Source organism: Chroicocephalus ridibundus, chromosome 1 (genome assembly GCF_963924245.1).
Source record: "Chroicocephalus ridibundus chromosome 1, bChrRid1.1, whole genome shotgun sequence".
Lineage (NCBI taxonomy): Eukaryota > Metazoa > Chordata > Aves > Charadriiformes > Laridae > Chroicocephalus > Chroicocephalus ridibundus.
Window position 1 is genome coordinate 101,916,855 of NC_086284.1, and position 16,568 is coordinate 101,933,422.

Below are 16,568 nucleotides of genomic sequence, written 5' to 3' on the forward strand. Positions count from 1 at the left end.
ACTACACGGTCACGCTCTCCTATTTAGTTTTAAATATAGCACCACTGCTGCAATTTGCAACATCACATTTTTGCTAACTCAAATTTTTAACTGGTTCTCTGTAGCATTACATTCTACATAGTATTCAAATCGACTTAAAGTTTGGTAACATGCAACTAAGAAGTTAACACATTAAGAAACACTTCATTAGCCGTTAGAACCATATTATTACATAGAAATACCCAAGCATAAAGCCTGACACAGAGTCCCCGCCCTTGTGCTGTAAATAGGATGCTTCCCACGTGTTCAAATTTGTCATCGCAAGAGTTCTGCTCTACAAAGATCAGGCTTTGGGGCTGACAACAACAATGAGCAATAACACTTCCACTGGCTGTTTCAGGACAAAACCTCCCTTTCACCCCCCATCTTTCCTTGCCTTTGACAATGGGGGTGAGAGGGAAGTGGGCACGCAGGGAGGAAGGGAGAAGGATGACAACATTTTTTTTATTTTTTGGAAAGGCCATTTGACAGAACAGGGTTTTATGCCTTTTTTTTTTTTAACATACCTGTAAATTCTCTGTTCGTGTCTCTTCAATGACCCAAGATGTTGTGGGCCAAGTTAATACTCCAGGTACAATCTTGTGATTAACCATTGTTTGTGATTTCACAAACTGATCAAGCGCATCTGAAAATCTGAAGTTTGAAAACGGTACATGTTCAGATCACATATGAATAACTTCTGCACAGTCTATAATACTTTCACGATTCACTTTATGATCCAAGGGAAAAAAAAAAAAAGGTAACTGTAAGAGTATGTGGAACGAAAGAGCACCTGTTTCATTAAGTTATCTGTTTAAGGACTCTTCAGTATAAAAGACTCAAAGGGTGAGCCAGTAAGCCAGCCTGGGGAAGGGACTCAGAGCCCAGGCACAGACAGGAGGCAAACAGAGCCTGCACTGATATTCAAGAGACCCATAAACGTGGGTGTGCTTGTCAATACAGAGAGTGGGGGCACGTGTATGTTCACCAGGGACCTTCAACCCTCATCAGGCAGGGAGGAGGTACAGGACTCTGCTACCTACACTTGCGTTTTACATGAGTTCAGGTAGTGCTATACATGGGAGCTGCTCTGCCTGGCACAGTCTGGGTAGCCAGCTGTGTTGTTGTGTGTGTGCATACACATTTCTTTGGGACACACACGCAGCCTCACTACAGCTCAACACTGCCAAGGGAAACAACAGCCACATCCATGGGACTGAACCACAGACACCCCCTGCTGCTACGCTGCAGCAGTGGGAAGGAAGAATCCCCTCTCAGTGTCCAACACTCTGACCAGGTGCTTTTAGATATTCCACAGGAGGAGGGCTTAAGGTTTAATATCAAACTTATTTATTTGTCACTGTATTTGGTTTAGGTGGCAAGGTTGGGCGGGGGGGTGGGGGACAAGTGCTGCAGGGGCAGCTTCTGGGCTCCAAGGAACAGGACTCCACAGGGCACAGCTGAGCCCCTCAGGCAAGATGGCAGCACCTCAGAGAAAGCATGGGTAATAAAGGACAAAACATACTGCACGGCTGTGAGGAGTAAGGGAAAAAAAATAATTGAGAAACAGCCCTTCAAGCACCAAGGTAAGAACAAGGAAGGGAAGAGGTGCTCCAGGCATGGAGGAGCTGTTACGGGCTGATCACAACCCCCATTCCCCATCCCTTTGGGCAGGTCAGTGGAGGAGGAGGTAGAGGAGTCAGGAATGAGGGAGTGAAGTGAGCCTGAGATAAAGCAGGGGGGTGCTGGGGAAGGAGATTTTAGTTTTCTTACTTTGTTTCCCACCATCCAACTATATTTTAACAGACAATAAATACATTATTTTTCCTCAAGTTGAGTCTGTTTTGCCTATGCCTGTAATTAGCAAGTCACCTCCCTGTCTTTATCTCAACCCCTGGGCTTTTTTCATCTTAATTTCTCCTCCTCTCCAGTTAAGGAGGAGGAGTGGGAGCGCAGCTGGATGAGGGTCTGTCCACCAGCCAAGGTCAACCCATCACAGGCGTTACTGGGGATTTTGATTAAGTAGAGCAGCACAGTGATATACTGAGATCACAACACAAGCGTAACATAGCAATTGCAATACACAGTTTAATCAATACAAACATGATTCCCATTACCTGTCTCTATATGCTTACCCTCAGGATGCAGGGAAAAAATACCACCAGGAATATGTAGGTTGAAGCCAGCTCAAGCTCTTTGCTCTCAAGTTTATTATCTGTCCAGTTTCTGCACTTTATGTTCTGCTGAGCCACATACACACCCCTCCTCCCCCACCCTCCAATGCTGGGCTGACTAGCCCAGGAAAACATTACTCTTTATCTGTCTCAGGGAACTCAATGACTCACTGGTGCAGCTGCCTTATCTAAAACCAAGGTTACTCTCCAGTCTCCCTGGTGCTGAGATAAGCTAAGCTTTCTTTACAATACATTTTCCACGCCCTCCTCCCCCCAACAAGATCATCATTTTTTGCCCTTCTCCTATGAGCTCTCCTCCACTGCAAGGGTGTGCTGGTCAGTCATATCCCCATACCCTGGTGTCCGCTCAATTCAGCGGCTTCCATTACATCCTTAGCAGTAACAAACTTAAAGTTGTAATCAATTAGTCTGCCGTATGGATTTAGTGATTAACAAAGAGTAATTAAAAAACCCCACACATCATTTCTTAAATTAAAATATTTTTTGTATCAAAAATTGAAGCTTTCTATTATACCGTGACGGATGCACTCAACCCCTTAACCAAACTAGCAGTAGTTTGATAGAGGCTCCAAAGGAGGAAAAGGAGAGCCGTAGCCAGGCCAAGAACTCCTCTAGTTCCAGTATGTTCTCTGAAAACCCATATAGGAGCAGAGTGATACAGTGAGCATCGATGCATATGAGCTTGGAACACCAGTCATGCAATTAACACATGAATAGTGTGTGGCTTTTCCAAGGTTCATTTATCAAGTAACAAAGAAAATTTGGGGTACAAGGTACAATGATTGTAGGGGGGTTTTTTTGTGTGTGTATGGTTGGACTTGATGATCTCAAAGGTCCCTTCCAACCATGAAGATTCTATGATTCTATGAGTCTCATGCATATCTTTTCCATTGCATGTAATTTGACTACGAGCCAACCGCTTTATCCCGTAAATATGACAGCCTAAGTGAGCCCTCTTTGAGCTCTCCCTGCTAGGCAGCCTGGCTGCATGGTGGTAATCTCCCCTTGAGCTGGGGCGCCTCTCAGGGTTGCTCCTCAAGGCAGAGAGACGTTTTACCAATGGCAGATCTTTGGTATGCAACTGGTATTGCGCATAACCCTGTAGTATAACAGCTTTGGTTTTGCCTTGGTAACTTCAATTGAATGCTGAATTGATGCTAATGAAACATTCACATAGAATCCTTTAGACATATACTGTTGACCAAGTCTGGGACTAAGTCTGGATCCAGCCACACCTAGATTCCTCTCTGAGAAGGAGTTCAGAAAGCAAGGGGGTCCTTTCTGAACCTCGTGACTCAACGGGAGGGTCTCCCATACTCTTTGCATCCCCGGTCTCTCTGTGAGTCATTCTGACTCAAGTGTAACTCCATTTTCCTCTGTATGTTTTCCCATGCAGTAATTAATAGAGTGAACCTTGCCATTGAACTTCATTAAGTCACACTTTTACATCATATTAAAACCACTTTGCTAACACCTTTGACAGCAGTTCTTCAAGTGACCTAAATCACCCATTCACAACATATACTAACCTGTTTTGTCTGAGGTATACTTTTCCAATTCCATAATATGCCAAACAACAAAATCTTTCTTCCTGGTACTGTTCAATTATTGTCTTAAACTGGTTTTCAGCCTTTGTCAATGCCTTCAAAATAAATTTAAGACAAAAATATGTGACTCTTTGCCAGAAGCTTTTTGCTTTTCCTCTCCTTTTTTTTTTTGCTCCAGTAGAGTGGGTCAGTATGCCCTATTCTTTGATCAGTCTTATGAATGAACAGTAAATGGAATTAAGCAACCTTATCATCACACACAAAGGCTTTCCTTTCTTTAAAAGAAAACAAACTTATTTTGTAAACACGGGGTGCCTCTGAAGTAATGAAATTAAATTATTGAGCCCAGTGAGCTACAAACACCCAGACATTTTTAAGCTTATTGTAAGACATTGAATATTTTTAAACACTGCAGGAAAAAACCCCAAACAACCTCCCAAAAAAACCCAAACAACCCACACTTCTGTTTTGGTGTGTTCCAGAACCAAAAGCATTCTCTCTCTCTTGTTTTAGAAGCAGAATGTTTGTGTTGGAAAGACTAGTGCATAACCAAATTACAACGAAGTAGAAGAAAAATAATTTATTATACTTTGTTAATACCTAAGAATCTCATTTGAAAGCTTAAAAAGAAATTTTATTTGGTATATCAAAAACCATTAAAGAACTAGTCCCCGATATTAAACTGTATGATTCTGAAATACCACCAAAGCTTTCCTTCCCTACTAATTTTATGCCTGTTAAAAAGAGACAAAAATGGATGGCCAACTACCTAAACTAAAATTTTGAATAAAAACAATATAGTGGCTTAACGTCATACCTCAGGTTGTCCTATTCCAAGAAGAGCAGTGGCATGTCCGTAGATGATTACAACATAATTAATAATACGAAGATTCAGTTGCTGCAAATAGAGTTAAGTTATAGTACAAGCATGCACAAAAACACTTTGCTGGTAACTAGGACATTACTGTCTACTGTGAATTGACAATCTTCACTACAACAGACCTAGGAAACTCTCTTCTCACCCTTCTTATCGTAGCCTCTATTGATATTTATGTTACAATTCGCATAAAAAGTGAAGGTTAACTACACCTTTACTGCTGGTCATTTGGCATCCCTATGTATTTTGAAGTGTTACATCCTGAAACGTTTGCTTTTACAAATTCTATAACTAAAGGCTTTACTATGTTGACTTCATGCAGTGCAATGTGTCTTTGCTATAGGTCATGCTCAGAATTGAGCAGATTTTTTTTATTTTTTTTAAATAAAAAAGCCCTTTCTCAACCTTTTTCTTCCTAATAAACTAGGTCACAATTCCAGATGGATTGGTGCATTATTTGCGTGGACAGACTTGCTGGGGCTCCAACATCCCTTACTAAAATAGGAGCTTGAAACACAGCAACGCACGTGCACATACACTGTCACACTTAATACTACAATACAATAATTTAAAGAAATATAGGATGACAAATGGGTCAATGGCTGATTGGCTAGACACATAAACACAAATTTTCACAGTATTTGCTATCAAAGAGCTATTAATCTGAAGAATCTAAATTCTTTTTACCCTACATTATTACGAATAAAGGTTAAGCTGACAATGGACAGTAGTTGTTTTATCAAATAAGGTACTTGATGAGTATCTTACATTATTCTTATAAGAATATTATTTTGGTAAATATTTTTTAGATTGCATCTTGAAATGCGCATGTATGCTGAACATTACAAAAAATACATCCAACGCTACTATTGGTTTTTTTATCCTGTTCTCATTTGTAAGCTTCTTGGCATACTTATCAGTGAAACACTTAGCATTGTAGTCAACATCACAGGCAACAATTCAATAACAATGACTATTCTGGTGGAAGGAAAGAATGAAACACGTTATTGAAAGCATAAACTTCAATGACTCTAATAAACTAAGGTACTCTCTCAGTTTACCTTTAATTCTGAAGGATTTAGAATGCTCAACAATTGTGAAAAGGCTTGTTCAGCGCTGTGACATCGCTGGTCCATCAAGGCTGTATAACCATCACGAACAAGGGATTTAACCTCTTCTGGCAACATAGTTAAATCCACCTAAATATTTAGGAAAATAGTAAGTCCAAAAGAAAACAGTTTTTTCCTTTTTTTTATTTTAAAGCAAGCAAGCTATTTGCTAAAATACTTATCCAACAGGCAACTGTTAAAATTCTGTACTTCCTACATTTTTATTACGATTCCACTTTTAAAGCAGCAAATCAGGTACATTTTTATAAAACCATTTTAAATTCAACTTCTGCAAACTTAAGATTTTCATGGACCTACTGCTGCTAATCCCTTAAAAATCTAGGTTTTGTTCTAAATTTAGATTTTTTTCTCTCCAGAAAGTTTCAAGTTTAATTCAAACATCATTTTAATCCTTACATATTAAAAAAAAAACCAAACAAGCCCACGCTTATGCCTTTCCTCACTTGTACACTCCATTTTGTGTACAAATATTTTTGAAAAACCTGACAACTGCTTCTGCCTACAATTTCACTCCACCTAGGTTAATAGTTAACGCTAGAAGGTTTCAGAATGCATTATGTTATTAGCCTTTCACTACAGATTCTTCCTGAAGCCTGTGGGAATTTCCAGCAGTGAGACTGTAAATTGAGACAAGCAGTTGTAGAATTAGGAACTTCTATTCCCTTGATCCGTTGAAACACTAAAATAAAATTAGCTTTGGGAAGCAGATCATTGTGCCAGGGTAGAAGTAATCTGGCTATTTAAGAAGCTCCTCCAACACCTACTCCTGCAATCATAAGCAAAAGACAAAGAGTACCAAGGAGGCCCACCTAAGTATTTTAGGCCACTACCTCATTTCAGTATGAATTAATCTTCACTATTAAGTAATCCTGCTTCACAAGCTTTTCATTAACTGCCCCTTCACCCCCATTCCATATGTTAACATTTGAGGCTGGGATTCTGAACAAAGGGTGGTCGTGGGCAGGGAAAAACTGGGAAGGTTTGGGAAGAAGGGAATATAACAACTTTTGAGTTGCTCAATTTTTAAACATTATTCTAATGGTGTACTTAATTGTATTAATGTGAACTGAATTAGGCTTTTGACATACTAAATTTAACGCATGTCCAGAATGTATTTTCCTAAGCATCTAAGAATTTTGATCTTATTTTGTCTTCATCCTGTCAACTGACCCAAAAGGACAAACACAAGAAAATACCCATGATCTAATGGCAGTCATAAAGAAAAGTGGCAGGGACAGCGGAAACTGCAAGTACATACAGAAAAGACCAAAATGCAGAAATGAATTAATGAAAAAATGATTAAGACTTATTTTTATTTCCTAGAACTACTGATTTAAGGTAATGCTGTCAGAGCATACAGTTATAGAACAGAACAAATTATATTAATTTAATGTTAAGCTAGATGACATATGAGGCTGATTACGCCAGCTAAAAACGTTACTTTCAATCCTAGTAATGCATTAGCCTTACAAAAATAGGTATTTTAAAGTAAAGAAGGGGTCTTAGTGTAGGCAGAACCTGCACCTTCTCCTGAATCCATTTTGTCTTGTGAGGTAATTAATCAGAGTAGAGATTTCTGGTACTTACTTCCCCAAATTAACAGAGAGGAAATGATTAATTATCTACATCCCCGTAATTTAATTCAAGAACTTTGGGATACTCATCATTCATTGCTGGCGAGACCTGAGAAGGAGAATTCTCAATTTATGAATTTTATTGCGTTTTAAACAGCTGTTTGTCCCACGGGGTTAAGGATGGCAAACTAAACTATATATATGTAAACAAAGTAAAAAACTTCATTATAATTGATAATGGTGTGATCAGGCTAAAGGACATTAATCAGAACATCTACTCTGTTGTATAAATGCTATAGCTACTATTCATTATAATTATCATTTACTAAATCAACAGTTCAAAGCTAGCTTGATAAGTAATTATTTTTGTAGGACTGATGTTACTCACACATGTTGACAACTGTGGGTAGCGCTCTCTCACTCAGCCTCAAGGTGTAACGCTGAGGGGCGTCCCCACTTGAGGGAGGAATTCCAAACTCACTCCTATGGAAGGGGTGTACTAGAACCTCTCCCATTCAAAGATGGGACTAGGTTTGTATAGTACGAAGTGACTGACCGCCAGTCATTTGCTGTTAAGCCAAACCTTCTAGCTCAGCAAAACACTGTTTATTTTTATCATTCTTTTGTTCCTCTTGGGAACATCTGGTTTCACATCCTACCCTGCTCCTGGGGCTGCCAAGTCAGACTAATCCTCAGTGTCCTTCAATACTAAGGAGAGTATGACCTCCCTACACATCTAGTAGTTTTCTGCCAGCAAACTCATACAAGTGGGGCGAAGTTGAAGACACCCCACACACATCCCCCTAGGCAGAGTGTCCTGCTATACTGTTCAACAACATGTTCTATGATTATTTCCAACTGTATGTATCAAACACAAGAAAACATATTTAGTCAGAACTTTGGGAGGGCTATTATAAATCCCTGAATGATTCCCAGCAATTGTTGTAGTTTTTCTTACAAATTAAAATAAAAGTGAGCTATATTACTAACCCATGGTTCCAGCTAAGTTATTCAATAACTACACTGAGTTTTGTGACTCTAATTTCCAGTGTGAAGTCTTATGGGAGGGTAAGGAGGAGAAGCAAAAAGAAGACTACCAGCAACGAGACAGTACAAAGCAGTGTAATCGCATAATCCTTGTCTCCTGGTAGAAGTTGGGCCAAGCATGAAGCATTAAATTTTTGAATGAACCAAGTTTTTGGACAGTGTTATTAAAAGGTGACAGAACACCTACTCTTAAGGTCATATGCTAATGAATTCCCAGTTACCTGTTGCACAGTACAGAAGAGTTTGTCTTGGATGGCTTTAGACTCTGTCTTCAAATCAAAGTGATCTCTACAAACAACAGGACAATGGCATCACGAGTTTGTACATGTACTTTACATGTAATCTTAATTTCCAGAAAAAGAAATTTCTGCGCTTTTATCACATTTGCGTAATAGAGATTATTATGGCACACTTTCACAATCTCAACAACATGTACTATAATGCTATCAAGGGTTACAATACTATTCATATAGTTCATACACTTCTGGCTGTGGAATTACTAGGGCTTCAGGGAAGTAGCAGTCTTCTCCATCATTTTATTTGTTTTCTTTTATCTTCTCCATCTTATTCTCTGCTGAGTTGGTCTTATGAGAGGGTGGGATAGGTGAGACTAGAGAACTTCCCTATACCAAAGGCAGGAGTATAAGAAGGTGCTTAAGCTGCTTTATCCTTCTCTACTTAAGTACAAGATCCTTTATCCTAGCACAACCACTGCTTAAAATCAAATACATGTAGCAGCTACACATGGTGGGGGCAGGGAGAGCAGAAAAGAGAGGAACAGAGTTGTTCATCCCAGCTCTTCCTTTCCACTATTGCAGCAGAAACGTCATGTGCAACTAGAGAATAGAGAAAGTATAATGAAGAGGCAAAGTATTGCTTAATACTCTAAGTCCGCAATGCTAAGCTTGCTACTCAATCCTTAATGCTACTGTTTTGCCTTTTGCTAATGTATGTTTGGTTCTGTCCTACATTCAAAGGCATGAAACACTCGTCATCTGAGCTAAATTCTTTACAGAGTCAGAGGATTGTCTAGATTTTTGGAAGCCAAGCAACCTGCTAATTACAGAAATGGAGATAAAATTGTAACTGACCATGCACCTTGCTTGTTGAGAAATAGCATGTTTTTTATAGATCTAAAACTTCCCCATGAAAGAAGCAATTTTATAGATGGTTCAATTACTTTAAAGAGGATTTATTCTCATGGTGAATTCTAACGTTTTTCCCCTCCTCTCAAACTGAAAGAACAAAGAAGTCAGTGACAACCCAGTTAAATAACATAAATGCCCTCTCTTAGGACAAAGTTTCAATTGTCCTACCTACAGTGGTATTCAAAAAGAGTTATGGAAAAACAAAAGGATTGTACTGTAACATATATACATATATATTAAAAGATGGTAGGTTTTGCAGTCATACTAAGATTAGGACTGGGGATAATCAGGTTTTCTAAAGGCTTGGACTCTTCCACATGAGAAATCTGCCTTTAAGAATTACCATTTAATGGAACTTTCCTATTTCATTGTAAACAGCTTATTTTGCTGTACCCCTCATCCTAAACACAACTAAAAAACCCTAGCTGAAGAAATATACAAGCAAGAAAGCACAGTCAGAGCTTAAGTTGGCTCATTTCACAGCTCAGGTTAAAACACGGAAAGCTTCCACCTCTGCATGGCCTCAAGTGGTAAGCCATCATTTGCTTCAGTCATCTTACAAATAAGTCAGCAGTAACAGTTCTTTACTGCTGAACTACCTATTAGATGAAGAGATACGTTGGCACATGGAACCATCTATAAATGCACCGATTTCCCCAAACCCATTTGGAGCACGTTGGCCCCAGTATCGCTGGAAATAATTATTTCTTTTTTTAAACAGTATTCTAAATGTTATTACAGATTGAAGCACAAATTTTGTTAATAAAAATCTATAGTGCTTTTTACCCCAATTAATTTACTTTTGGCCCCAGACCATCAAACATACTGATTTACATTCAGCGTGTTCTACGGGGAGTATTCAGGTACTTAAAATTAGACATCGATATGCTTTAGGTGAAAATTCAAATCTACAAAAAATTGAAGAACTCTAAGTGAAAATTCTTTTCTAGTGTTCCATTCTGAGACTGACTTACAATGCCTTCCTCGCAGTCAGATCTCTTCTTCGTAGTAGGCATATTTAGTGTCAGAGAAGTTTTAACAATTATTTAGTACAAAGAGCAGAATTAGCACAAAAAGGCCTTGAAAATAAGATAAGGGTGAGCTATGTTGTGGCGTAAGTTTGAATGTAACAATTAGAACAAGATTTCTATTGTCTTTTGCTGTAAAAGAAGAATGTATTTTGTTATGGCTACACTGTGTGACTTGCTTTTGGGCAACAGTTTTTAAACAGTGGTTATTAAAATTATACCTTAATTTACTAAAATTCAACTGAGCTTTGGAAAATATTTAGTTTTCAAGTAATAACTCAGGCTCTTCGTGAAAACTGGAATTTTGTTAACTTTAATCAGCTATCCTAACATGAACTATATCCTGAAGAGTATGTAAACAGTATTAACAAAGCAATTAGCAAAGAGCAAGCAGCAAGTCAAAGTTGCATTAATTAATTTTTAAGTGCTACATAAAATAACTCAAAATAATAATAAATTAAAAAGTAAATAAAGTTTCTTACCTTGTTTTTTCAGAATCACCAGTTTTGGGTTTTGGCCTTCCTTTGTTTTGATGACTTTGGCCTGTAAGGAGAAAAAGTATTTCAAACAAAATGACCATCACCTAAAACAAAGGCAAAGAAGTGCACTCAGAACTGACATTTTGCTTTATAAATAACAGATCTTAAACATTTACAATATTGAAAACTAACACAACCAAGACGTTTTTTTAAAAGCCTCGTGTTACAGTACGAATTTGATATTATTTTTATTAGTTAGTGTAAGACTTTATTAATCCTATAAAGGGGAAAGATACTTCAAATAAACAGAAGAATCTTAAGATTTTGTAACATATGATCTGACTCTACAATATTTGTAACAACTATTAAAGTGGACTACAAGCTAAAGAAATCAGTATGTTATGCAAACCCACGGTTGATATTATACACTATTAGTTGATAACTAGAATTTTTAAAGGGAATAAGAGATCACTGTGTATGTTCAAGACTGACTACAGAAATTTTACAAAGTCTGCTACTTCAAAAATACATTGCTAAAGGAGTTAAATTCAACCCACATTAATCTTAGAAATATAAACACGAGTCAGATAAAGATAAATGTCCCTGATTACAAAATAAAAAAAGTTTGACAATGTGGAAATACTGGATCACAAAGACAAGAAAGAATCTATCACGTGATACTGATTCATTTCTAACTCTGAAACTTAACACTTAGCATAAAACTTTACTAATACACTTCACAATTTCAGAGATCTAACACTGTTGTTGAGTAGTTATAGGGCTCTACAAGCTGAGTAAACAAGTCATTAGTAACAAGAAAGAAGAAAACATGTTTTAAAACTTTATTGCAATTGGTCAAACCCAGGAAGCCATGCCATTAACTACAAAATAAACCCTCAACCATTTTCTGTGGAATTAAAGCGTAACATTAGGCATCTGAATGGGCACATGCATGCTCATGATTAAGTAATGAAGTTTTTAATTTTCAAGAATTTTAAAGTCAGAACTTTACAAGGCATCAATGACTCAACAGCAACAGTGACAGAATCCACTTATGGGAGAGCTGCCTTCTAGTAACCAGACAACTAGACAAGCAAGGCAAAAAAACCCCAACCTCATAAGGAATCAACAAGCTGCTGTCAAATGCAGTTGCAGAACTGCTGAGCATCACATCACAGGTATTCCTTATCACACATGGTAAGCTGAAGGGGTGAGGAACAGCAGATTTTTTTGCTAGTTAAACGTAATGGATTTTACAAGGCATATAGGAATGCTGCCTTCTGACTCAGCTACCTGTTCCAAGAGGGGATAGTTCCAGCTATAATCTTTCAGGAGCAGTTTAGAAGGTAACTGTAGCTTCCTAGTACTGGACACAATCACACAGACAACATACAGTCTAGCACCTGGATTCAAGCCATTCGAGCACTGGAATCCAAATATAAGCAAGCAATATTTAATGATTTAGGTAGTTGTGCCTTTATTATTACGCTTATGCTGAACTACCATAAAATCAAATTTGAAAAAAAGGAGTTATTAATCTTACATATAAAGTTTCAGTAACTATCTATGCTTACAAATGTTTATTTCATGACTTCAGAGAAGTATTTTATATGATAAAAAAATACTGGAAAACACCACGGGAAAATACAGATCTACCCATTTGAGTAATCTTGCTTAAGCCAGTGGGATGTCTCATGTACTCATTTCTCAAGTTAAATCATATGCATACGCACTTTATGTCTTGTGCCAAAGGGATTTTTCATTAAAAAACTACTTAATGACATAAAATTTAAATTAATCAGAACAAAAAAATCAAGCGTCATGAAGACAGAACATGTTCAGAATTATTTCATGAACCATTTCTTAAAATTGTCACACAGGAGTCTGAATAGGTGTCTGTTGAAACATTTCATACACATTAAAAACTCCAAAGCTACACTAATAATCACTACAAATTCCTTGAAATAGAGACATTTAAATGATGGAAAACAATAATCCTTTTGAAAGCCAGAAAACACTTCAAGCATATCATCATTTAACCTTTTAGAGATAGAGATGTATTACCTTTTCTTCATTACATAGGTTCCCTTCCCTTAAGGAACCAATCTATCATTCAAAACAAAATCTTAATGAAAATAAAGGAACACAAGCCTTCCCTCTCACCAACCAAAGAATGAATTAATCAGCACTATTTTTTCACTGAATTTTAAAAGCCATTCAACAAAAAATTTCCTACAGAAACTACTATTCCCATATACTACGCAACTTAAAAAGATACTACTCTCAGATTTTTAAAAAATACTTTCAAACAAAAGTAACAAGAAAATCCAGCTGAATTATAATTAGAATACTTAAGGAGATATATTAATTCAATGGCAAAGATGATTCACTTACCCCACAAACATTTTAAAATATTAGTAGGAGAAGTATTGCTTTTGCTAGACATTCCCATTAGGAGCAAACAAAGATATTTAACAGAAACGTATACACACTCAAAAAAATAGTACATGCAGACAAAAACTGAAATTAAAAAGGACAGTAACTTTAAGATAAAATACAGTGGCATAAAGTTCCTTTACATTAACTCTCCTGCAAGTCTTAAGCCCTTAAGTGAACAAAGGCTAAGAAAACAAAAGCTATTCTTCCCTACCCACAGTAAACTTGTATCAGCTAGTTATTCACAATGTAGCTCCTCCTTTCAAATCAAAGCCAAATCAAATATTTTCTTCTACATCAGTACTGACATAATAAGTAGGAGGGGGAGAGGAGGAGGAAGAAAAGAACAGGAAAAAAAAACCAAACGTGGAATCAGCACAGGGGTTTTTTTAAATTACTACATTCAATGGAACATTTCATAGTGCTATGATCTCTTTAGTCTACAATAATTTTCAGTTCTCTCCCCTACGTTTCACTTTTCATTATCTCTCTTCCCTCCTCAACCTCTCAAACTCAGCTATCCTTCTGGCACCCTGCTGCTTCACCAGTATCAGCAGCATACACAGACCGCAGACATCCTGCCCTTGACCAGTATCAGCAGCAGAGAGAGACTGCTGACACCCTGCCCCCTGACCAACATGGGCAGCAGGACGCTGCCCACATTTTTCATGTGAAAGTACAGTTCTCTCAAATCCCACTACCGCTGGTGGAGCCAAGGGGCAGCCTAATTCTTACTCGCATTCAAAAGGTATTTGCACGTTTTGGTCTTGCTGCCAGGTGACCTGGACACCAAGCATCCCTGGCAGTCTGCTGGAGCCAGGGCATCACTTATAATCCTGCGTTTGCTATCTGTGATTGGGCAGGTCACCATTATGGGCACGTTGTTGCTGATCTTTTCCACTGCCTCAATAAAGCTTTGTTTTGTAATGTGTTTTCAGACTCCATTACTATTCAGACCGCACCTTCTTGCTCAGGAAAATGTCTGGATTCACTTAGTTGTCACTTGCTTCAATCTCCTTCAAAATTCCCTATGGCCTCTGCGCATTTCTTATTTTGCCCCTTTGTAGCATCTACATATACTTCCTCAAAACTGATGCGTCTTACAGAGCCTGACTTCCCCTTTCTAAAACACTTCCCTGATTTACGCTTTCTCCAATAAGTTCCTTCAACACTTTGTAGTTTCTTTTTTTTTTTTTTTTAATGATCCTACCACACAACATCTTTTCAAGAAATTCGCCTTGACTCTTCTTTTGCAACCCTTCCCACATTTTCCATCTCCCAATACTTCATTCTTCATGATGTTCACATTCATCCAAAGCCCACACGAGCAAGATCACCCCTCCTACTGGTCATTTTAAAATAATATTTTCTAATATATATTCACTGGCTTCCTAAAATCAAATTTTGAAGTGCTCTGCACTTTGGCACCCACTCAGCAAAGTATTTAAGTACGTGAACTACAAAGAACAGTACAGCTGAGCACTGACTTCAGACTGTTGCATGGTCAGGACTAGAAGGACCTGCTGCCTTGGAGGTCACAACTTCAGAATACGGCGTGAGAATGCAGCTGGTCCAGATCCAGTAGCAGTATGCCATACAAACATTATAAATAGGAACAATTCTGAATGTCAGGGAAATATCTTATGCTTTCTTGGTTACAGCAGGTTTAGAAGGTGATAAAAAAAAAAAAACCAATCAAAATTCAGGAAAAGATTTCACTTTGAAGATCAAAACTGCTTGCACTTCACTTTCACCACAGAAAAGTAGTTCTGGCACAGTGGGAGCTCTGGGGCGTGGGAGTTCTCTCTATAAAAGGGTTGGGTTTGTTTTGTTTTTTAATTCATTAAAAAAAAAAAACAACCCATGAACAATAAATCACACGAACTTATACCTCTTAAAGTTTGTAGCTAAAGTTCCACTCTAACAAATATTTTGTGGCCTCCTTCACAAGTGCAGGATTATTTTCTTAAGGATCTATATGGAGCTTTTAGTAATCACAAATGAATTATGAATATTGTAACTACCCACACACTTCTCTTGAATTTAGACCCTTTTAGATCCTGTACCTGTCTCAGAAGGAGGGAAGGCATTTCTAGCCAGTGACTCAGCATTCTACTTTTTAGTTCCAGTTTCAATTCTGAATTCATCCATGTAAAGTAGATTGAAACTATAAAAGCATGAAGGAAATAAGACAGAAACACACAAGACAAGTAACTGCACACTAACAGGAAAGGTAGTGAAACATGATAAGTTACTGTTGTGAAAATAACACTAGATACACTTTTACTTATTAATAATAGCAACAGCAAGGGAAGAACCGACTCAGACTTGATAAATAACAAACTCACTTGGTGGAAACTCCAGAGACCAACCTTTGCTTTCTGCTCTTGGGATGTCAGTCACCTAATGACAAATACGTTAGTTTGCTTTTATACAGATAACAAAAAACAAACAGATATTACTCTCTAAATTTAACAAAGAAAAAAAACCCTGAAACACTAAAATTTAAACAAAGACATCACCATGATAATGTGGTATTTTATGTCCCCAATCAAGGCGTAAAGAAAAATCACTTAATTAATCAAAGTGTGTTTGTACATTTTAACTTCCCCCCCCCAATTTATATTACCTACTAGTCTGATAAATACTAGCCTTTTTTGCAGTAATATTCATCCTAAAGGAAGTTAAATTTACATGGACCTACATTATGAAGATTTTCATAGCATAAAAGCAGATGAAAGTTTTCATAAGACAGTTACAAATCTTAAAGCACTTCTTGTGTGTTCTAGAGATGGCTTTCTTTTTCAACAAGTTCAAACTTTCGTTTGCTTCCCTTTGCCCTTGTACGTTGGTTTCATTTTCCCCACTAACGAGTCATCTTTTTTGCTGCCCTGCCCTCCTGTGAAACCGGAAAGGTGGTGTTTTTTCACAGGCGCATGCTAAATTGTTTTGACCTTGCTAGTGGACTCACATTCTTTATCATTTTGTTTTCTATATTATATAGCTTATTTATAACAAACTTTATAGGCTAAATTATAACAAACAGTTTATTAATTAGCTTACAATAATAATGGTAGAGACAATCAGGA

General features: G+C 37.5%; 1 protein-coding gene across 3 annotated transcripts in view; it reads right to left on the reverse strand.

Annotated features, from left to right (window-relative positions):
- The window catches only part of TTC3 (tetratricopeptide repeat domain 3), a 66,035-nt gene that overhangs the window by 27,352 nt on the left and 22,115 nt on the right, over positions 1–16,568 (reverse strand). For all 3 annotated transcript variants that reach the window (XM_063345613.1, XM_063345620.1, XM_063345604.1), the window contains exons 15-21: positions 15,828–15,882; positions 11,047–11,107; positions 8,610–8,676; positions 5,699–5,836; positions 4,578–4,658; positions 3,743–3,855; positions 546–672 (exon numbers count right to left, since the gene is read on the reverse strand). In XM_063345613.1, coding sequence (XP_063201683.1) covers positions 546–672; positions 3,743–3,855; positions 4,578–4,658; positions 5,699–5,836; positions 8,610–8,676; positions 11,047–11,107; positions 15,828–15,882 — 642 coding nt within the window. The remainder of the gene's footprint in view (positions 1–545; positions 673–3,742; positions 3,856–4,577; positions 4,659–5,698; positions 5,837–8,609; positions 8,677–11,046; positions 11,108–15,827; positions 15,883–16,568) is intronic.